The following is a 24,850-nucleotide window of genomic DNA, read 5'->3' as shown; positions in this document are numbered from 1 at the left end:
TAAGGGCACATATGCCTAAGGTAAAAAAAAAAAAAAACTTGTGTTATTTACATCTCTTTAATTACCTGAAATGTTCAAACTTTATTGAAAAATCCAGAAATAAACTATAAAAGTTTATATACCCTCCACCTGGAGAAGAAAGTACATATTGTTATCAGGTTAATATTTATTTAAAATGAAATAGTATTGCTGAACCAACACTTTGGCCCATATAAATAGGTTTTTCTCTTAAAGCTCACGATCATTTTGTTGGTTAATTTATAGTTTTTAATAATAATCTACACATTGTTTCCTCATCCTGTTTAAAGACCCCCATGTTGGTTGCTTTGCCAGTCACTTGTAAGTGGTCAACAGCGCTGCATGTCACTAATCCCTCCTCCGTCAGGTCTCGCATCCCACATCCTCCTCATGTTATTAATTTTTAAAACTAATAAAAAAATACATTTTTAATTTATAACACCGTTGTTTTTTTTAATGCCAGCCTATAGGGCGCTTGTGCATGTCATGTCCTTTATTAGAAACGATTTATTCGTGCTAACACTTTGAGTTGTCTTTATAACAGACGTTTATGATTGCGTGTGTAGATGCAGTGTGCACAATTCGTACATTCTCTATAAAATGTACTATGGTATTACATAACAGGATAAAGATGGATTAAATCGACAAAATGTAAGAAAAGAGAAGGGTGTCTGTAGGATCCAGAGTACCCCGTAAAGTGGAGATTCTGTAAATATGAACGGAAAACGGAAAGTGCAGAGCAGCTTATTTTACCGTTATGAAGTTTACTGCAATTCCACTGCGGGACAGTATTTCTTTGCAGTCTTTAGTATTTCCTCCTCGTCATTGGACTTGACTGCAATAGTATAGTCGGTGCTTCATTTAACAAGAGCGTCCCTTTGAAAACGTCGCCTTGCATTCAAATGAGAAGGCGCCGAGTGTGGGCCGGGAGGACTGACGTCACGTAATGAGGCTAAGCGCCACATCTCCGAGATGTCCACCCGCCTTCCTCGGCTCGATTTCGCTCAGAAAGAGTACGCCGAGAGAAAGAGTCGCTGGCGTCGGACTCGCGGTTAACTAACAATGTCGCAAAAAGCGACTCGTCTCACTGAGGATGAGGGCAGCGATTCGGGAGCAGAGACTGCAGAGTAGGTGCAGAGCTGCAAATGTTTCTTTTCCTTGTTGCTGTTTGTTTCGCTGGTTACTGGGCGTACGCTCTCGGTGTGTCCGTCTCACTTTAACCAATACGGGGTTTGTTTTCAATTTAGATGTTAAGCCTTGTGTTTCTCCGCCTCAGTGTTGGGTAAAGGTACCCTATATTTAAATACGAATACTAGAGGGAAAGGCAGGGGTTTCCGCTGTGCTTAACAAAAACAAAACTTTTGCTAAGTTGATCTTGTCGCTTGAAGTTTTAGGGTATTATCGAACTTTCACAAAATGCAGTCAGATATTTTGGAATCGGACGTGTGCAGCACCTGGACAAACTGAACGCGATAGGCGGATTGTGTGAGGTAGCGGAGCTGCTATATTAAAGATGGATCAGCGCCAGTGTTATGGTCATTGGAAACACTGCACTTTTCTCTATCACGTTGTGTGTGTGTGTGTTTGTGTTTTTATGACAACGTTGATATGATATCGTTTATCCAGTTCTTAAATAATGTATATAATACAAGTGTAATTTCAATTGCAAGGATAAAAGCCTTCACAAATAACTGGCGAGCAGATGCGAGGGCTGACAAGGATGGCTCAGCAGGTATCGCTTTCTTTCAAGCGAGACACATTAAAATTTATTGGGATTTTTTTTCTATAGCGGATCAAATGTCTTTTCATCATTAATGTGCTTCTTTAGTTGATAAGGTAAAATAAAAGTTTTATAGAGGAAAATAAAGATAATTTTTATGCCATTCAGATGTTTTATTTCAAACCCTCCAATTTGAATTTGGTTCTCCCAGGAATGCGTTTAAGGCGTCGAAGAAGCGCTAGCTGTAAACAGTAGTTGCCCTGGAAACTAGAAAGCATTCTTCTGGGTTTAAAGAGATGATACGAGGGTCTCTGTCTCTCATTCCAGCTCCCTTTGTTTTGGTTTGTTTTGTTTTCCATTAGGCGACATTATTTACTTATGGCAATGTTGTGCCCTCTTCTTTCAAAAGTTATAAAACATACCTAAACATGTTGTTTGTGCTCCATAGCAAGCAAAGTATATACATTCATGTTAATTCCCGCAACCAAAATTCGCGAGAGGTGCACTAAAATTCATTGTTTTCTTGCATTAGAACATTTTTTTATTAATGTATATTAAACTTTATTTTTTTGGTGATAGCCTAGATATAAACCGTTAATTTCATCAATAGAATAATTGGAATTAGGGCTTTGCGGAATGAAAACGGTAAAGATTTTGTGGTGGAAAAGAATTTTGACTCTTGACATTTAGACTGCTGCAACACCTCCAAATCATTACATTTCTATCTTTGTTTTTATTTTAATATATTAAAATGTAAAGACCTCACTCTCTTTATTATAGAAGTTCAGTAGCTTTCCTGAACAGGTTGCCATGTTCTTATCTTTATTTAGTATTTATATTTCTATGACAAGGCAAACTATTGCTTACAGATATATTAAAATAGACGTCTTAAAACATTTTAAAGTTGTCTCTAAATAATTTAAAGACTTGTTGAAATAAATTAGATATTTTATTTAATGACACGATTCAAGATACTCTTAAACAAATCTAAAATTACACATGGCTGTAAATGATTTACAGATATCTTTTAATCATTTAAAGATATTGATTATTTAAACAAATTGCTCTAAATTGTCAGTAATCTTTAAATTACTTGCATTCTTTAATAAAAACTAGGGGACTTTGCTTGCCTGCATTATACGGACCAGCCACTTTTTGTCTCGCGTATGTAGATTTCACTTTCACCAAACAACAAAACTTAATTCTCGCGGATACGCCTCTTCATTGGGAAGAAACACTACTTTTTCCTGATGGCAACATGAATTTGATGATCTGAAAGTCTCCGACTTAAAGTTTAAATCCGAACAACATATTCGATCTCTTTTTACTGTTCCATTATTTTACCGAGTAATAATTTCCGTTTGTTTGTACTAACGCAGTCTTTACTTTATAATTTTTTTTGAGACTTTTGAATTTTCATACATTCATTATCTGTATCCTCCTCTGCATGTGTATCGTGCCAACATGATGCTGATTTACAGATATCTTAGTTGCATTTAAAGACTTCTGTAAATGATTTAGAGATATCTGTGCATATTTCAAACACTTGTGATTATGCTGGATTGGCATATGGTACTAGATTGCTGTTTTTCTTAAGAGTACCCCAATAGGCTGACCCTGTACAACCCTGTATCTTAGTAAGCAAAATGTGAAGCTGAGAAGGTGAACCCTCCAACAGCGTATTGGTCATAGGAGGACGCTAATACACATCTGTGTCTTAAGGAGGCATTATACAATGCTCCATGCAACGATTTGGTGCAATTTCTGTCTTCATTAACTTTGCAATTATAGAAATAAAAGCTTTAGTTGCAAATTGTAAACTTTTGCACACATCATTTTTGCTTGCTATGCAGTTTCAGCATTCTGACCTTCTTAGAAATGTTTATATGAACCTTTACAGTTGCATTTGTGTTACAACACAACAAATATTTGGAAATGAAAATTGCACCAAGGCTGAAGGAAGTAGCAGATTTAATATTATACCCAGCACATGTCAGTCTGGCCTCATTAGTAAACATTTAGCATTAAGCCAAATCTTCAGTTTGAAAGTGAATAAATCATTTATTGTTTTCCTTTATTTTCAGATCAGACTGCAGTAAAATGTCATCTTCAAGCAGTAAGTATTCCAGACCCTTTTTGTGTTATTTTACTTGGGCATTCCTAACTTTGGGCAGTAATGAGGAAAGGATTGTAAAGTAGAGAATTTGCAGGAAAAACAGTTTTATCATCGTCTGTTTCCAGGCTAAATCATGGGCTGTTTTTTAAGCCAGTGTTAGCAGCATGCTTGTAGTAACTGGGCTTATTTACATGTAATCCTCTAATTTTTTTTGTTAAATAATCCAGTCAATGTGAGGATGACCCCAAACCTACACCTCTAAGGAGGTCTTTTCAAACAACAGCAACATTTATTTATATAGCACATTTTCATACAAATGATGTAGCTCAAAAATAAGGTAAAAGATGGCCTTACTTATAAAGGTGTTTCTTAGAGCACAGATGAAACCTTTTTAATCTCAAGTCATTTTGTAAGATGCAGGGAATGCAAACTAAAATACTATAGGTAAAGAAAAAAAACACATAATGACCAGAACAGTTAAATAAAAAAAGAAAAAGGGCTGAGTATTTAGTAATGGCAACAAATGAACCAACCATATCAAAAGCTTAAAAAGTTAACTGGATTAATGAGGTGAACTGAAAACAAAGGGGAAAAAAACTAACGGATAAACACATTTCTTATTACCAACTGTAATTTAATGGGCTTATTTCAGCCAATCTTCTATTTGTTGTATCTTCTGGTGCCATTTTATACTCCACTTGTGAGTAGGCATTTCTGCAACTTAGTACCCCTTATGTAAGATTTCTCCTTAGTACCCGTTGGTCCAGATGACATACCTGTGGAAGCATGGAGGTGTTTAGGAGAGATGGCCATGGAGTTTTTAACCAGATTATTTAATGGAATCTTAGAAAGCGAGAGGATGCCTGAGGAGTGGAGAAGAAGTGTACTGGTGCTGATATTTAAGAATAAGGGGGATGTGCAGGACTGCAGTAACTACAGGGGAATAAAATTGATGAACCACAGTATGAAGTTATGGGAAAGAGAAGTGGAAGCTAGGTTAAGAAGTGAGGTGATGATTAGTGAGCAGCAGTATGGTTTCATGCCAAGAAAGAGCACCACAGATGCAATGTTTGCCCTGAGGATGTTGATGGAGAAGTTTAGAGAAGGCCAGAAGGAGTTGCATTTCATGTTTGTGGACCTGGAAAAAGCATATGACAGGGTGCCTCAAGAGGAGCTATGATATTGTATGAGGAAGTTGGGAGTGGCAGAGAAGTACATAAGAGTTTTACAGGATATGTACGAGGGAAGTGTGACAGTAGTGAGGTCTGCGGTAGGAGTGTCAGATGCATTCAACGTGGAGGTGGGATTACATCTATTTGTAATGGTGATGGACAGGTTGACAGATGAGATTAGGCAGGAGTCCCCGTGGACTATGATGTTTGCTGATGACATTGTGATCTGTAGTGATAATAGGGAGCAGGTTGAGGAGACCCTGGAGAGGTAGAGATATGCTCTAGAGAGGAGAGGAATGAAGGTCAGTAGGAACAAGACAGAATACATGTGTGTGAAAGAGAGGAAGGTCAGTGGAATGGTGAGGATGCAGGGAGTAGAGTTGGCGAAGGTGTATGAGTTTAAATACTTGGAATCAACAGTTCAGAGTAATGGGGATTGTGGAAGAGAGGTGAAAAAGAGAGTGCAGGCAGGGTGGAATGGGTGAAGAAGAGTGTCAGGAGTAATTTGTGACAGACGGGTATCATCAAGAGTGAAAAGGAAGGTCTACAGGACGGTAGTGAGACCAGCTATGTTATATGGGTTGGAGACGGTGGCACTGACCAGAAAGCAGGAGACAGAACTGGAAGAGGCATAGTTAAAGATGCTAAGATTTGCATTGGGTGTGATGAGGATGGATAGGATTAGAAATGAGTACATTAGAGGGTCAGCTCAAGTTGGACGGTTGGGAGACAAAGTCAGAGAGGTGAGATTGCGTTGGTTTGGAAGTGTGCAGAGGAGAGATGCTGGGTATATTGGGAGAAGGATACTAAGGATAGAGCTGCCAGGGAAGAGGAAAAGAGGAAGGCCTAAGTGAAGGTTTATGGATGTGGTGAGAGAAGACATGCTTGGGTGGCTTGACGTGATGGGTGTGACAGAACAAGATGCAGAGGACAGAAAGATATGGAAGAAGATTATCCGCTGTGGCAACCCCTAATGGGAGCAGCCGAAAGAAGTACCACCCCTGATAATAATTTATAGAAAGACAGTGTTGTACTTGCCTGCTCAGCATGTTACCAAAGTAAGATGACTTCACTTTTAATTGAAGTGTTTACTTGTGGTTGTTTTTAGCAAAGTTAAAGTAATACACCAGACACAAGCTGCCTTTGAACTCTAGGTTCTTTTTACAGCCTTAGCTTATTGGTTGCTGCAAATTGCTCCGGCTTTGCAGTCCGGGTTCACTTCTGCAGAATCAAGTTTGAAAGACAACTTCCTCATCCATAGAGCAGCCTAACCTGCTTCCAGTCAGCATGGGACACATGCAGCCTGAGGCTATGTCAGGGCCAGGGCCATGTGTGCTCTTCATAGCCAGTGGCCGCATCACAAGAAGGTATTTGCACTTTGATCTTGGGAGATCGTGAGAGGAGGCTGTAACAGAGAATTAGGCAACGTTAGCAATTCAGTGACCACAGCCTCTGGGTTTGTCTTTAGTTAAGTTTTACTTTCATTTTCATCATTTGTTTACTCCTGAACCTGATTAGAGAACTTATATAAAGCATAAAGAAATCCCAACCCTTAGGTGACAAAAATCTGTAATAGGCCATGCATATGCACTCCCATATGCCAAAGCTATTTAGCATCAAAATTGTAAAAGTATATTTTTTGGATCATGGAGAATAACCGTAATTGACAGAGATCGATAAATACACATTTTATTTGTGGATTATTGGTCATTTTCTACCACTTAGTATTTTCAAGTGGATCTATTTTTTTTTTCCCATCACGTGTCGTTGTTTAAGTAAAGATTCCACTTACACTGGTTGCTGTGATTGTAGAAGATAACTTACTAATATCCTTTCCTTGAAATAAATAGTACAAAAAAGCAATTATAAAATTTAATTATCTTGGTTTTGTTATTATAAATATATCTCTGAAAATTATGCTGGCTCAATAGGTTTCACACGCAACAGACTTCAATTTAAGTGATGTGAAACTGGCATTGATTGATTTGTGTTAATAGTGGTTAATGATCTCATACTAATTGTTCAATTTTCTTAAAGAAATAACATTTGTTTAGCATTGTAGTGAAATTATTAAAAGCAAATAACATTCCATACAAGCAAGTCAAATTTTACAGAACTAAGCTCAAGTCAAATCAACCCCCACCCATGAGAAGGAGAACTTGGCCAACAGAGTGTAATTTTAATAGTAGGAAAAATAAATGAATAAGTTAAAAAAAGGGAAGAGAATACGCTTCCTCAATTTAAATGCTTATTCCGTTCTACAGGGTGGTCCAGATCTAATTATGCAGATCCAGATCGTCTGGATGACTTTGATTTAAGCAGGAATGATTCCAGTTCGGCGCAAAGACGATTTTTCATGTTGTCAGTTCACACACTTCTCGATGGTCCGGGATTTTTCAGGTGATATTCTATGTAATAAACTTTAAGTTATAGCGTAATGAAAATTGCATAATTAGATCTGGACCACCCTATTTTAATTTGATCCTGCCACATTTTAAAAAAAGCTTTGCACAGATCCTCTAAGTGAGAATTAGATTTTTTTCCAATTTCAAATATAGAGTGGTCCAAATCTTATTGTGCAATTTTCACCGCAATCACCACATTTTGATTTGACAAAATTTTACACCAGATGCCCTTCCTGACGTAACCCTCCCCATTTATATGGACTTGGGACCGGCACGAAGAAACACACTGGTTTGTACATCCCCTGTGGCTGGGTTAGGTTATGATTGAATCTAACTTCTTAAAAATGATTTATTGTTGTATATTGGAATGCTTTGAAATTGAAAAGAAGCTTAGGAAGGATATTCATCTTAACAATGTTAATTCTTCCAGCTAAAGTAAGATGAAGGGTGGACTATCTAAGCTAGACTTGCTTACGTTTTTCCATGGAGACAGCAACATTTTGTTGATAAAGAGCTTTATGTTTGCTTGTGATGTTTACCCCTGGGTATTTAAACTGATCTGCTATAATATATCTAATAGAGTAATATCCAATAATTAGCTATTGAAAAAGCCTCGTAGTTAGAAGACTCGGGTTCGCTTCCCGGGTCCTCCCTGAGTGGAGTTTGCATGTTCTCTCCGTGTCTGCGTGGGTTTCCTCCGGGTACTCCGGTTTCCTCCCACAGTCCAAAGACATGCAGGTTAGGTGCATTGGCGGTTCTAAATTGTGACTAGTGTGTGCGCCCTGCAAGGGGTTTGTTTCCTGCCTTGCGCCCTGTTTTGTCTGGGATTGGCTCCAGTATACCCCCATGACCCTGTAGTTAGGATATAGCGGGTTGGATAGCTATTGAAAAAATATCTATTAATAGAAAGTGACAGATGCTGGCATAAAATCATTACCCAATGAAAGGAGAAAAAAGTTCCCCATCTATCTATTAATATTAATTAAAACCTGATAATTTGTTACATTTTTATATAAATTAGATTTTTGAAAGAAACTGATTTATTGTATAATGGGAATACAAATGGTACACAATAGACAAGAAGGTTAGGGTCTTTCCACAGTTGTTTGTTGTATATCTGGGACTGAAAAATCAGGGGCTTAAGCCACTGAAACCTCCCACCTCCTGATGCCACTGCCCATTTTTAAACCCACCCTATGTTTATATCACATAGGGCAGCTGCACGTTTCTTGTGTATTTACTTAGTTCAAACACCATTTAACTGCAGGTTAATACTGTTGGTTCTTTACGGTAAGAATTTTCATAAACCATATATCAGACCTGGCAGCAATTACAAGTTTACAGAGGAGGAAGTTAGTAATTGTTAATGTGTAAAATAATGCATCCTGAGTTTTATCCACTCTAGGTTGGCCTCTAATAATATGTAGATCATTGCATATATTGGATTGTACTTCAAGTGTCTGTAACCATAAGCTGTTCTTTTGCTAGATGCAGAGGAAGATGTTGATATCATAAGTTAAAAAAAAATATTTGTGGAGTTGTCTGGATTACATTAATTTTGGGGCCTAGTTCTTTTAAGTGGTAAAAACGTGGTATTCTACCTCAGTGTTTCTCCACTTTTATGGTCTTGTGACTTAGTTTCACCTTTTTTTAATTTTACTAACAATCCATCGTCGGCATTAGAAGAGCAGGGATTCTGGGGTTAGGTCTCCACATGAGTGAAAGTAGGGTCCTTCTTCATAATACAAGCACAGTTAGAAATGGGGAAAAATATTGCACAGCCCTGTTGATAGCTTGGAAGTAACTGAAACATCCACTTGTGACCCATCGATGGCAACCGGCAATTCAAAAGCGGGTCTCGGCCAGTGTTCCATCTGAGCTGGTCACGTGTGCAATCTCTTACATTTTAGGAGCGTCGATTACAGATTTTACATTATCACTCATGAATAGCCTCCACTTTCAAACAAAATGAAACTGCCAAAAACTAAACAGAAATTAAAGTTAAATCAATTGCTAATCGAATTTTAAACAAGTTTCATACAAAATTGTGATGTATGAAACCATCTGTGCTGTTTTTTCTTTGTAACTTTAACCTTGTCTTAAGTGAAAAGCTGAAGAGAATTCAAGTAGTAAATCTAAGTAAAACATTGTAACTTCTTGGAGACAGATGGAGTAATTTGAAAAATATATTTGAAAGCAGATCTTTCAATGAATGGACTTCAGGGAAAAAACATGGAGTGACAAGAATGTGGACCATCTCAGTTTAAACCAGAAATCTCATACCGATTCAGTTGTCAAGCTTAAAAGTCATTCAGAAGTTTTATTGAAGAAAACATTTAACATTAGCAGAATCTAAGCAAGAACATGAAATCAGGAAAGAATTTGTGCAGCGAAAACAAGCGGCTCCTGACAAGGTAAAAGTTTTAATAGAGAACATTTTGTTGTCTGTGAAATAAATACTTCTGATTTGACTGTCATGTTGCCAAGGACATGAAAATACTGGATTGTTGGTGAAGTAAGAATTACACTAAAACTGGACATGTTAAATGAAATTAGAAAGTCAGTTTGCCAGTCGATGAATCAATCAATTGATGTGACAATTTCAAAGATGTGAATTGTATGTGTTAAATTTAGAAATGAAAATGAATCCACTCGTAAAACTGTGTTCACTGGCATCATAAAGTTAACAGCATGTGACAGTTCATCTATTCTTAGGGCTTTTCAACTGCATTATATAGAAAAGAAGTTACATTTAGGCCAGATGATACTCTTTACCTCGGATGGGACATCAGTCATGCAGGGCAAACAAAGAGGTACAGCTGTTCTTTTGTGGCATAGACGAGGGCATAGATGATGCTTGCAAAGACATTCCCCTGACAAGTGATATTGACAAGTTAGAGCTAAGGACTATTTGGTAAAAACTTTCTGCAGGTTATCTGTTAATTAGGCAAAAATTGAAGAACTTATCAAAGAGGCAGATGTGATGGCATTTAAACCACTAAATAAAGTTACTAAAAGATTACTAAATAAGGTAAAGTTAGAAACAGGAACTGTAAAGACATTTTCAGATATGGTTTCATTTACTAAACAACAGGATCACTTCATGGAGTTGTTTTCACCTTTGAACATTTCTAGCACATTCCAGGCCTCAAGTGCTATGTGTGAAAGAGGACTTAGCCTAATGAACAATATAAAATCAATCTAGAAATAGTTTGGATGCCAAGCATTTGGAAAACTTGATGAGAATTAAACTCTGAACAGACTTATTGAAGACAGAAAACGGTGGAAGAGAAACTTTTTAAATATTGAGAGACATTTTGAGTCGAAATAAACTTTTTATAGAACTTTGTCATATAAATTCAGTTAATTTTTTTATATTTAACATTACATATGCAGTACAGTAAACATTCATATGTATGCTTTTATTGTGTTTTTTTACAAAAATACATTGCCAATACTGGCTCGCAAAAACTGTTAGATTTTAGAACTTGTTGCACACACATACACACAATACAAATTATACACACCAGGCCACTTCTTGGAGAGAACATTACATTACAACCTAATGGTTATCTTAGGTGAAAGTGAACACTTGAATGATTCAAGTCTTTCTTTATGTCTGCCACCATTCTGCCACACATAGCACAAGTTAAGAAAGTGAACTGGAAATATTAGTACCATGGCATCTGAAATCGGAAGCTACTTGAGTACTAACTGAGAAATTTGCTAAATTTATGTTATCAAAGTAGAAAAAAACAATGACTTGGTCTTATTCATTTTACAACTGGTCTTGCTCATATGTAGTTTGAACAGTTTTACATTTGGTCATAAGTCCATTTCAGTAGTCCCTGTAAGGATAGACATATGTCCATGTATGGTGAGAAATCTCTCAAAAAGTTATGGGCCTAATTAGATCCAAACTGCAGTAACCAATCCATAAAGAAGTTACAATAGGCAGCTCCACCTGGAGTCCCTGGCTCTGACACTGCCTGATTTTGTTCCAGGCTCTTTGGTGGTACTCAAGGCAGAGCTGTCTATTGTAACTTCTTCTTTTTGAAGTCTTGGTGTATTTTTTTCCTCCTTTCATTTCTCACTAATGGCAGCAATGTTATCTTTGGTCCCACCAAGTAATTTGCTGAGTTGCTTTTTGTGAAGGTAAATCTAAAGATCCAGCACATTCACATTGGGCTGATTGTCATGTATGTTCTCTGATTATCATGTATGTTCTTCAAATATCATGTATTGCTGAAAGGAGACTTAAATTGCAATAGCTTGTGTAGATCCCCACTTATAACAATATGTCCATACTAATTGGTGGTGCAATTATTCGGAAGTGGAAGAAATATAAAATGACCATCAATCACCCTTGGTCTGGAGCTCCATACAACATCTTGCTTCATGGGGTGAGGATGATCATGAGAAAGGTGAGGGATCAGCCCAAAAGTACACAGGAGCAGCTTGTTAATGATCTGAAGGCATTTGGGACCACAGTTACCAAGAACACCATTTGTAATGCACTACGACTAATGGACTGAAATCTTGCTGCCCCCACAAGGTCCCCCTGCTCAAGGAGGCACATGTTCAGGCACATCTTAGGTTGCCAGTGGACATCCAGGTGTGCTTTATACACACAACGAGTTGAGATCAGGAGTATCTATAATTGATTGATTGTAATCTGTGTGCCAGAATGGAGCTACAGGAGTCGGTATAATTTGAGTCAACAACAGTGCCTACCGTGCCATTGCGTGATCCATAGTAAAAGTTGAATTTTGTTTTAACAATATAGTAGTAAGATTTCATCTAGCATAGCTAATGGATCTTATTGTTCACTTTGTTCCTGAAAACTGCTAGATCATCTCACACTCTGGTTTGTGGCGTATGCATGATAGTAAATGAATGTATTCACAGAACGGTGAAATAAATATGCTGGTGAAAAATGTCTGGTTTGTTAGCATCTAAATTCTACAGTAGTGCACCAAAATGTGTGCTATGCAGACTGTCCAAATAATTTGCTAACTGAAACCCAGAATGATAAAGCCTCCATAAACAAGAACTTGGAAATGACAGCTGGTGTGTATAAAGAACAATAATTATGTTGGATGTAAGGTCAGCTTGAGCTTATATGGGTCACTAAACACATATTGTACTTTTAAGCCTTAATGTAATGAAAGGTGAAGAATTGATATTTTGTTCATTTATTTTATTCCTATTAAGTGATGATGCAAAAGGTCCCAAAAACAAAGATTTGTAAAATGTCTATTTTATATAAGATTATTTTTCTTGTAAAAATTATTTGGTTATTAAAAACATGTTAATTATTTAAACACAAGGAGAAACAATATAGAAGGTTATCTTAGTCTTCTGACTACACAGTCTAGAATTAAAGTCCTACCTGAAGTTTTCGCTCACTGTCTTCCGCTATGTCACTTTTCCCTTCTAAGTGACTGTTTTATTTCCCATTTTAAGACCTGTACATTGTGTCCTATAGCTAGAACATAAGTACATGCCTCACTAAAAGGAGACTCTGGTACAAATCCTGGTAACTACCTGCACAGTTTGTATGTTCTCCTCATGTCTGCATGGATTTTCTTTGGATGCTCTGGTTTCCTCCCACAAAACAAAGACATGAAGGTTAGATGGATTGGTGATGCTAAATTGGCCCCTGAGATATGTGTGTGTTCATCGTGTGACAGTCTGTTGCCCTGTCTAGGGCTTCTTTCTGCTTTGTGCACAATACTTGCTAGGATAGGCTTCAGCTGCCCTGTGGCCCTGCTCTGTATTTGTACAATTGAAAGATGGATGGATTGATTTTGTCACAGAAGAATGGAATAAGAATATGGCTTTGGTCAAGTTTATTTAAAAGCAAGACAGAAGAGGTAGTCTTTTTAGACAAGATTTGAATGAGTTTTAAAATGCAGTTTCATGAATAGAGAAAATTTTCAAAGGTGTTAAAGCAACGATGTAGAGTAGAAGGGCTGCAAAAAAGGATCTCAATTGTCTTGCAGATTGATAAAATGCAAATAACATTGACACGAAAGCAGTTCTTTGAGTCATTAGGTATGTCACACTTACAGACTGCTATTGCTTATTGTGTCACCAGACTGTGTCATTTTAATATTGCTGATCATCTGATTTTGTGACTCCTTGTCGATCTTCTAGCACAGTCTTGCTCACCTCTTTTGTGACAGCCAATAATGTGCTGAATGACAAATCCAGTGCTACACAAAGGGTGTCCAGCGAGTTCAACCGTAATCTTGGCCCTTTTTTGTTTCTTCCCCACTCTGTCATGGTACATAAAATACGATCCATCAGACAGACAAGCTTCTCTTATATTTTTGAGGTCCAAACACTCATGTTTCTTATTCCTCTTCACTGCATTATATGCATTGTACTTGTGGATGAGCAGTCAGTTCTCATGCACACAGATCCAATCTCTAAGACTAGTTGGACTGAATCACTGGGTAAGTCAGACTATGCTACTGGCCTTCACAGGAGACCACTGTTACTCTATGTGACCTGGAAAGATTGTGTAAATGAATGCTCTGACTGAAAATCATCTAATGTGGCCTTACTCTAGAATGCTCTACTTAACAGGCATACAAATCCAAGGTACAGTTTCGAACATTATATGACACCACAGAAACAAAGTGTGGGGTATGTATGCTATGTGCTCATTTTGTTTGGCTTGCGTCAGAAAGCAAGAAGCAGTATTTAAACTTGTTGAATACTTAAAGCAGGGAGACCTGTAGAAAATGAGTTTCCATAATCCAGTTAGGAAATGATAGTGGAATTACAGAATATTTCTGCATTACAAGTGAAGTGGAAGGGTCGAACTCCAGCAATGTTTCATTACTGGTGAAAAGATGTCTGCAGAGATTCAAAATTTGGAGCATTGTTATGGCTGGTGACAAAGAGCAAAACCACATGTTCGCAGAAGAAATGGTCTAGTGAGATGCTGGTGAGCTCAAAATCAACCTGGGTATAGAGCTACTTTAAAGCATACATTTAAACTTGAACTTGTCCATAATGTATATTAGGAATGTGAATAAAACCTTTTTAAACATTTATCCAAACTGAAGATGAAAACTGTTTAGGAAATTAAAAAAAAAAAATTGTTACCACCTGGCTGCTTTTGTTGTTTACAGGAGAATTAGCCAGCTGCTGGCACTTCGAGCACTGTGTAGTTTAAAATGTATTCTTTGTGATAAGAGGTCCGTGGCAAAATGCAATATTAATAAATCGAGTCCTAGAGCATGCGGGCTGCAAGTGGATGCAGATGCACATGTAAGAGGGCACATGCTGCTCCAAGGCTGATTGGGATTCACCTATAGATGTTAACAGGTCAGTTAGGTACTTCATTTACACCTCCGAGCAGGTGCATGGTAGAGAAGGGAGAACAAAAAGAACTGCAAAAGGTTAAAGAATGAAAAGAACAGAGATTTAAGGGAAAAAAGAGAAAGACATGATCATGGAGGAGGAGAAGGCAATGAAAAGGAATGGAAACACGTGTCACAGGGGTGTGGAAATCAAATTTTTTCTACTTGTCCACGGACAATTAAATTTAGAAAATCCATTTGTCCACCAGTTAAATTCACGTGCCCATAAACAAGTAACAAAAGTGAAAAAGTTTATTTTTTCTGATCTCTTTTATTGGTCCCAAAACTGCCTTCCATTTTAAAACTAAAAAAAGTTCTTTCAGGGAGTAGTATTTTGCTACCTTGCTCTAGAACATTATATAAAAGATTCCCTTATTATTTTAACTCACTAATAAACAATGCCTTTATTATAGCTACACTAGCTCTGTTTCACATATTACAGTTACGTAACAGAACACTGTCCTGATTTATTTTCTGCCATGTTCTTCAGGTTTTGTCTTGCAACATCTTCTCCCCCAAGAATCTTTACCATCTCAGACAGCATGGGCTGAATGCTGTTCATTTCTGCTTGAGCTGAACTGCATGGTTCCCGGACTGATGGTCCTGCAGAAGTGGATGCTGATGACTTTTCAGGTTTTCATGAGTGATGTGGCTGTTGCCAGATGACAGCCGGAATTCCACAGCTGGTAGTGGGTCAAACTCTTCTAAAGAAGCAGTATTGAACAGCCTAGCATAACGCTCAACCTCCGAGCGTTCAACTTTAGAAAACGCTTTTTAAAAAGAAACAACTTTTTTCTGACGTTTAGACTCATGCTTTGACATACAGGCAATGTGTTTCGCAGACAGCTGATGCGACAGTAGTGTGTCTTTTCTGTCGACTTTCTTGCCGCTAAATAATGTGGCTGTTTTGTCGGCAATAAGTAGATACTGACGGCAAATTTGGCAAAAAACAGTCAGTGTCGTCTGCATTTACCCACGGAAACTCTTTGAGCCATTCTGATTGAAAAGACCGTTTTCGTTTTGTATCATACTCGCGGTCCCTTTCAGCTTTTGTTTTTCTTTTCTTGCCCTCATTGTCAGGTTTTTCAGGGCCTGTTGTGCCAGTTTTAATCAAGAAACGATCCATTTCTCATCCGCGATGCTAATTGCTTCAGTTTCAGCAACACTGCATATAGTGAGAAAAACGAGCTTACGGCAGTGCATTATGGGTTACGCACGGTAATTCCTCATGACTTATTCTCATCACAGACTTCCAAGGACTTTGTCGGACAGTTATCTTATCCAAAGATCTTGACCATACATTGTTCTTCTCTCTCTTATTAAATTAATCTTTGCCTGAATGAACCTATTAATTTTTTACATTTTACATTACATTTTTAATTTTTCATTTAAAGATTTACCAATGTTGTTTCTTGTCCTAGTGTGTGGATATAAACACAGGGAACTTCAGTTTCTGTATTACATCTTGCCTGAGGAAGGGGCCTGAGTTGCCTCGAAAGCTTGCATATTGTAATATTTTTAGTAATAAAAGGTGTAATTTTGCTTGGATTTTTTCTAATGACGTATTTGAAATTCTGCAAGATGGTACATTTCCAAAGAAGTAAATATTACCAGTGTTGTCGGGGGGGAAAAATAATCGCATCTAAGTGAAGATTTTTATAGATACTTCATAACATTTGGAAACCGTTGGAATGTTTTCTTCTTTATTTTTTAATAAACTGACAGCGCAAAACCAACTTGTTTTATATGAAAAATTCTCTAATCAAAAACGATCTATAGACAGCTCATCAAAATTGATGTTGTCACGCAATAAATTTCTTAACTCCTCAATATATCACAACCTACGCGAAATCGCAAATTTCAGGAAAGATTAACTAACAAGCTTTGTTATGTGGTGAAAACATTTGCATTGTAAGTAAAATTACCGCATTTTTATGTAGAAACAATGAATTTTATCTATACTAATAAAAGGCAAAGCCCTCACTAACTGACTCACTCACTCACTCACCACTAATTCTCCAACTTCCCGTGTAGGTAGAAGGCTGAAATTTGGTAGGCTTATTCCTTACAGCTTACTTACAAAAGTTAAGCAGGTTTCATTTCGAGATTCTACACGTAACGGTCATAACGGTCGACAATGTCCGCCATGTTGAACTTTCTTATTTATGGCCCCATCTTCCCTGCACTAACCGAAACTGATGTACATACTTACTTCGATGATATGATGCCACTGTCGGCCTCCATATTGAACTTTCCAACGTCACCAATTCTCCAGCTTCCAGTGTAGGTAGAAGGCTGACCCCATCTTCACGAAATTTGGTAGGCGGCTTCCCTGCGCTAACCGAAACCGATGTACGTACTTATTTCGGTGGTATGATGCCACTGCCGTCCGCCACATTGAACTTTCCAACGTCACCAATTCTCCAGCTTCCAGTGTAGGTAGAAGGCTGAAATTTGGCAGGCTCATTCCTTCCAGCTTACTTACAAAAGTTAAACAGGTTTCATTTTGAAATTCTACATGTAATGGTCATAACGGTCGACAATGTCCGCCATGTTGAACTTTCTTATTTATGTTTAAAAAGGTATAATTTTCTTCTTAATAAAAATTTTAAGGCAGTACTTCGCTGCTGCGAAGCGCGGATATTTTGCTAGTCAATAATACAGTAATCCCTCCTCGATCGCGGGGTTGCGTTCCAGAACCCCCCGCGATAGGTGAAAATCCGCGAAGTAGAAACCATATGTTTGTATGGTTATTTTATGTATATTTTAAGCCTTTATAAACTCTCTCACACTGTTAACATTATTAGAGCCCTCTAGACATGAAATAACACCCTTTAGTCAAAAGTTTAATCTGTGCTCCATGACAAGACAGAGATGACAGTTCTTTCTCACAATTAAAAGAATGCAAATATACCTTCTCTTCAAAGGAGTGCCGTCAGGAGCAGAGAATTTCAGTGAGTTAGAGAGAGAGAGCGTAACAGAAAAGCAAACAATCAAAAAATCAATACGTGCTGTTGAGCTTTTAAATATGCACGCTGCGATAAAGCAGCTGCAAAGAAGGGAGCAATATGAAGGTAGTCTTTCAGCATTTTTTAGAGTAGCGTCTGTATCTTCTAGGCAAACAGCTTCTGTGCAAACAGCCCCTCTGCTCACACCCCCTCTGTCAGGCCAGAGAAAGTCAGAGAGTGAGAGAGAACGAGAAAAGCAAACAATCAAGCACCGCTCGGGAAACATATCGTATATCATTGAGGAGTTTTATTTAATACGTAATACATGCTCTGATTGGGTAGCTTCTAAGCCATCCGCCAATAGCGTCCCTTGTATGAAATCAACTGGGCAAACAAACTGAGGAAGCATGTACCATACATTAAAAGACCCATTGTCCGCAGAAATCCGCGAACCAGTGAAAAATCTGTGATGTATATTTCGATATACAGTACTTACATTTAAAATCTGCGATAAAGTGAAGGCGCGAAAGTCGAAGCACGATATAGGGAGGGATCACTGTATATAAAAGTTGTCGATTATAATGAAAAATCATCAAATTACATCGTACTGTCGGCATGAAAAAAATGACTGCATCTCCAAGTGTGTAAATAGTAGGGTAAAATACTTATGTAAGACCGTAAGAGTGCTTTCCCTCTTGAAAAATCAGCCATCATTTTGTAAACAATATTGAAGACCAATTTGAGACATTAAGAACATGCCTAAGTAGACTTTTTCCGTACAAAGTACGTACCAAAATGTTTAAAACTTGAAAGTAGTGGTAAAAATGTGCCCTGCACAGCACACAACTCTTTTTTCTCCAGAAAATTGCACTTGTCTGCGGACAACTGAAACCAGAAAAACACGCTTGTCCGACAGTCAATTTACCCATGTCGGATGAGTTGGGCGTTGGACTTCCGCACCCCTGGCGTCAAGGAAGATGGCCCCATTAGAAGCACATGCCTGGCGCTTGAGGGGCATGGATCACCCTTGTTGAGTGATGTTTGGGCAGCAGGATTGACTGACTGCTCCAGTGGGGCTCCGGCATAAGGCTGAGGACTGGCAATGGGGCCAGAGGTCTGACAAGTTACCCGAGCCACATTTAGGTTGCCTGGCCTTCTGGGGTAATCAGAGGAGACAGATGTCAGTTCTTAAGAAGAAGTCACTGGGGCTCATGAATTTTATAAAGGATAGATACTGCCAGGGATTTTAACCCTGTGTTTATGAAATGTATTTATTGAATATCTTAACCTCCACTTGGCACCTTGTTTTTAAGGGTTTATTTATTTATTGAGGACTTGAAGCACTGCATTTTTGAACACTTGTTTTTGTAAATAAAAGTACCGAACAATTTGCACCAATCCCTTGCGGACTGTGGGTGTTCTCATTTGCCTGGCTCATCCTCGGGTATATTATGAGTGGTTCTGGGTTCAAGAGGCTCCCGGAAGCTACCAGGAAGTGTGGAGCTAATCCGGACTGTCATATTATTGTAAAAGAAAATAGTTTTTGAAATGTTCAGTTTAAAACTGAAGCATCTGTGCTTTTAGAGTTTTTTTCCCTTAATTTTTTTCTAAATTAAGCAATCTGTGTTAGCGTTCACTTAGAACAATATTAATGAGAAAGAAATTGCCATACTGAGAAAAGTTGCATAAAGCATAGCCTTTAAAAAAAGGCTCAAAAGGCAAACAAAAAATTAAATTTATTAAACCATACATGCACTAAGTTGGAGTTCCTTTATGAATCTCAAATCAGCTAAAAACAGTGCCCATGCCTTCAGCAACTCTCCATCACTGCGTGTCAGTAACTGTATGTGCCATAAACACGCCTTTTTTGAATATTAATGATCTAATTACCATATGAAATTGCCCATGTTCTTGAGCAACTTCTTTACTACAGATCATGGAAGAACAGAGGAAAGAAGGGCAGAAAAAGAATGTGAATTTTAGGTGTTACTGACTAAAGAGGAGAATTGCAAAAACATTCTTTTTCCGGATCTCTCTGCAGGAGTTATAAATGAAAGAAAAAAAAAGAGATGGAGCTACTGAGTGGAAAGAGCAATGGCAATGTGCCCTCATGCAATACCCAGAGTGTGAATTAATGCAGGCTCTATGCACAGAATTGTGAGATATTAAGAGCATTCTCACTGAACCTGTAAACACATCTGCATAAGCTATTACTACTCAGGAAACCTTTGAGGGGCTGTACATCAGCATGCTGCCTTAAGAGTCCAAGCACCGCTGTCTACCTTTTAATGAACCAATGGTCTGTTTCCTCACCTATCAGGTGTGAGAGTGCTTTATATGACATATCCCCTCTTGTGGTGTACCCTCTATCACAGAAAGATAATACAAGTTGTCTGAAACGTACTAAACTGAACTGTAATCCTATTAATTAGGTCTACTAGCCAATCATTGCACACAGCATGAACCTGAAGCCTGCTTCCCACACTACGTTTGGATAAAATAAAGGAATGGTGGGTTGAGCTGCACAACATTAGTCGGACAACATTTCAACCTAACATATTATCATTGTTCTGTGATGGTGCCTTTATTGCAGTGTGTACAGTTAATTGCACAAGTTACATTAGGAAAATCGTCAATCTCTTGCCTTTGTTGGTCTTGGCTTGCTCGCCCTGATGGTGAGGACATTGCATGTATTTGGGTAGCATCTTAAGTATGCCACCCCATACAGTTTGCATGACGCAGTTCAGGGATGACCATAAGAGTCCTGACCAGTCAGCCAGTTCACACTGAAAGCGCCTATTGCCAAACACCTTCCAGCACACAAGTTTTTAGAGTCTGGCTGTAGGAAGTTTAAAATGGCTTATAAGCCAAACGTTCATTAAAACACCAGAGAACTTGCTTTAGCCTGTCATTGGCGATATCCTCCATAAAAGCCAACACACCCTTTTTGTAGATAACTAAGGCAATTTAACATTACGTGTATTCATTAGGCATTATTACCAACATTGAAGACTGCTGTATTGAGATAATGTGTCAATAAAAGTGTGATATAATTAGTTCAAGAATATCAGAATGTGAAATAAAATGAGATTTTCTTTTTACTTTATTCATCCTGGTGCCTGGATTTGCTGAAATGCCAACACCAAGAAATCTGTGTAGGATTTCTGGATGGTTAAAACCTGCCATACGTTTAAGATAATTTTCACATCATGTTTGTTTTATAAATGCAGATTGTTTGCATATGATAAGGGGTATGCATGGTTTATACAATACAAGAGGCCCCAGATATTTTGGCATACTGACATGAGTACTCTCGAATAATTAATCAAGGCAAACAGTTAACCCACCAGGAGAGTTGTTGAGTTGCAATTGGTTGAAAATAGAGAAACGTTTTTCTAAGGTAACATCTGAAGTTATTATTGTTATTAATATTTAGCAGACAGCTTTACTGAGGGCAACTTCAAAAGCGTACAAATTTGGTGTTAGGGGCAAAGCCAGAAACCTTGGAGAAAAGACGAGTGGTTAGAAAGAAATATGGGGAAAGAAAGAGCTGTTTATTTTTTAAGTTTAATTTCTGCTTCTTTTTATTTTAGCAGGTGATTTTATAATAATGGAGCAGCAAGACGTTCTTCTGATGACTGTGCATCTGCTGGCTAACCCTGGGGAATCATTTCTTTTGCAACAGACTCTCAACCATCTATTGAAATGTGTCAGTCCTGACATCCACCTGTTTAAAGTGTCGGAACGTGCTGTGCCAGTGAAGCACAGTAAGTATGACGCCTGCAAAAGGTCTTCCTCGTACCCTTCCTTGTCCATCATCCTTTTCCTTCATGAGGATTTTGGTGAAGAGCGAATCTTGCAGGTGCATGAGTTTTTTCAGCATTTGCCTTGGCAGTACCATCACAGTGAAAGTGCAGGGGGCAAGATGGTCCCATTCTTGATCTCCAGTCAGGATTTTTACAGTCTGGATGCAGACATGCCAGTGTGGGCTGTACGTCAAGTTCACTATGGAAGTGAGATAATTCGTGTCACGTTGTACTGTAGTCATGACAATTATGATGATACCGTAAGGATGTATGAGACAATCCTCCAACGGGAGGCCTCCTCCCAAAAACTGGGATTCTGCTATTTCACTTTATATTCAAACAGTTCATTGTCTATCCAGCTGTCCTTAAAACAGCTGTCTCCAGGAGTTTCTGTTGAGTTGAAAGAATCTGCTGTGCTCCAGTTTAGGGTGCAAGAGATTGGTCAGCTGGTGCCTCTTCTTCCTCACCCCTGTTCTCCTATCAGCAGTACAAGATGGCAAACGGAGGATTATGATGGAAACAAAATTATTTTTCAGGTAATTTAAATTGAGTATTTATTTCCTTTTTGGGGAACTGTGTTTTGTTGTAATTGATTATTACAGAAGCATTAAAATCCAAAAAAACAAAAAGGAGACAAAGTGCAAGTGTAGGAGTAAAAAGTAGGAAATATAGGAAGGCAACATAACGGTGAGGTATAGAAACAGAAAAACAAACTGATGCTATGCAAATAAATGCAAAACAGTAGCTCTCATTAATGTCCTCAGAATTTATAAATGCATTGTAACCCAATTAAGACATTTTTATAAATCCAAGGAAAGGCAAGTGTGACATTTGAAGATTCTGTTTTATGACTGTATACTAAACTCTGTAACTACTTGCCAGCCTTTTGGATGCAACCTCTCCAAGTTCTCAGTGCCAGTTACCCTTTACATTTATGTAGTTAGGAACATGAAATACTCTCGTAAAGAATTCAACCAAATCTACCATGCATCAGCAAACAGCCCCAGCACACACACACTTTCACTTAAGACAGTGCAAGTGACCGTTTTTATTATCTTCTAGTATAATACACAATGGACGTCAAATACCTGTTGAAATTCTGAAAAGTAATATTTAAAGGGTGTATGCATCCAAGGTATTGAAAGTTAAAGAGATTGCACTCTGTGATAACCAGAGAATACTCTCCTAATAGATTACATCTCATTTATTTTCCCAGGTGAAAGGAAATGCAAGGTCTTACCACAAAAGCAGCATGGCATTTGAAGTAAGCAGTACTTCTGTTGTTTCTGTGTCCACACAAGGAAGTCAGATGAGCGATCATGCTGCTTTTCCATATAACTTAAACTGCCATTCCAAGAACAAAGCACATCAGAGCTCGGGATTGAACTCAAGCCACATGAAACCATGTGTGAATTTACAGACGAGTGACACCACGAGACAAAGCGAATATGTACGCTCAGACAGCTGTAGCAGCACTCCGCAAAGCAGCTCCTGCTACTCCTCTCAAAGAAGTAGCCCTGCAACTCTGTCAAGACTTGAGCTCACTTTTGAAGGTGGTAGCAGCATAGCCACAACTGGTTATAATGTCGCAGACTCCAGACACTGCCTTAGCACTTTACAAGAATCTGAGATGAATGTTGACACAGGCATTATGGTGGCAGACACGGCCATCTCAGGACAAACAAAGTGTCCCTTCAATGGATTCTCGAAGGATGTGCTAGATAGCTTGCCTGATGCCCAATACTCTGCTGCAGCCAGCTTGATGGCTTGCTCAGTGCCTTCTTCAAGGAAGTATCCAAATGGTATTGCTGCTTCTGTTGGTTTTCAACAGCAAATGAATATTTTTCCTCAGAGCCAAACACAAAAAAATGAAAAGGAGGATGAATTTTTTATTTAAAGACAATATAATTTAAAATAAAACCATAAAGATGGTTGGGCTCGGAAATAGGATAATACATGTGTTGCTGAGATGGTGCAAGGTGGTTAGGGTAGATGTGCCAGCGATACCTGTTGCACTTGATAAGTAGCACAAAGTTGTGCTTCCATTTAGTCAATAAGATGATAAAAGATGGGACCCTTTTATGTATCGGGTCATGTAGGAACAGCAGAGAGCAGGTTGGGTCATGTTCTTCCTCAAGGCCAACAACATTTCAACTCTGGAAAAGTCGGATGAACATGTGACTTCACTGGTTTTACTTACATGTCCCCCTCTGTTTCCTCTACATTAGTCTGCAGATCAAGCCAAATGGTCACACTCCTGATAACACCTAAAAAGCAAATCAATCAATCCTAAGGGCGCAAATCTGTATCAGTACTCTACAAAGATAGTCACAGATCCATTGAATAAGTTACTAAGTATTGCTTTGAGAACAACCAAATCTCGACAGTTTTTAAAAGTTATGCAAACTGAGATTGAAGTTCGGCAGAATGGAATATTCTTGAATAATTATGTCCAAAAGTCTTCAACAATGGCATTTCAAGGAAGCAATGAGGAACCCAAGAAAAAAATTGTGCTTTACGAAATCAATTGATAAATTGAATACTGCATGTATATATCGCATAGTGCTAATTACTTGTCATTGCTTGTGTTGCCAAACACATTATTACAGGATTGTTTTTTACTTGTGTTTTTTTTTTTTTTAATAGACTGAATTAACTAAAATCATTATTTAACTGCATTAGCAGCTTCACATTAGAAAAAGCACTGCAGAAAATCTGAAAAATGTCTCATTTATTTTTTGTCCACCGTTTAGTTTGCAGCCGTGTTTTGACTGTATTAGTGTAACTCATTCCAAAGTATTTTACCGTGCACTCGTTCACATTGTTCTTCCAGTTTTTTTGGCCAAAACCATTTCAAAATTGTGTTAACAACGAATATTATTTATTGATTAATTTATTTCAATAAAAGAAACCACTGTTGGTTGTTTGTTAGTTAGTTGTCAACAGATCTAGTATATCTGCTTAAAAATAACTTGATGCAAGCAAGAAAAGCAAAATTACTCCCATATTAACAAATGCCTCATTACCTTACACCTTAACTGTTTTTATTTATTTTTCTTAACTGTTCATCTGAAATGGATTGTGTGGCAGAGTATGAAATAGATTGTGTGGAGATTTGTTTGAACCATTTACTCCACTCACTAATAAATACATATATATTTTTTTTGTAATGCTCTTTATCCTTCCGTTATGGGATTTAAGGTCTTTGTTGAGTCGTGCTTGCCTATCCAACCAACTTACCAGACCCAATGTCACGTTTACTTTGCAAAGACAGTCATCAGTGGTCAGG

The 24,850-nt window shown here is 38.0% G+C and overlaps 1 protein-coding gene across 2 annotated transcripts; it reads left to right on the top strand.

Moving 5' to 3' along the window:
- Nucleotides 1–947: 947 nt before the first annotated feature.
- On the top strand, nucleotides 948–24,801 carry LOC120531079 (protein FAM124B). Of its 2 annotated transcripts, none has more exons than XM_039756132.1 (4): nucleotides 948–1,145; nucleotides 3,823–3,854; nucleotides 21,352–22,097; nucleotides 22,778–24,801. In XM_039756132.1, the coding sequence occupies exons 1-4, from the start codon at nucleotides 1,081–1,083 to the stop codon at nucleotides 23,456–23,458; spliced, it is 1,524 nt and encodes a 507-aa protein (XP_039612066.1). In that variant the 5' UTR covers nucleotides 948–1,080; the 3' UTR covers nucleotides 23,459–24,801. The 2 variants fall into 2 exon arrangements, with proteins under 2 accessions (XP_039612066.1, XP_039612057.1); XM_039756123.1 differs by having other exon boundaries at nucleotides 21,349–22,097.
- The last annotated feature ends 49 nt before the right edge of the window (nucleotides 24,802–24,850 follow it).

This window comes from Polypterus senegalus, chromosome 1 (assembly GCF_016835505.1).
Source record: "Polypterus senegalus isolate Bchr_013 chromosome 1, ASM1683550v1, whole genome shotgun sequence".
Taxonomy (NCBI): Eukaryota; Metazoa; Chordata; class Cladistia; order Polypteriformes; family Polypteridae; genus Polypterus; species Polypterus senegalus.
Note: the sequence above shows the minus strand (reverse complement) of the source record. Positions and strands in the feature narration are given on the sequence as shown.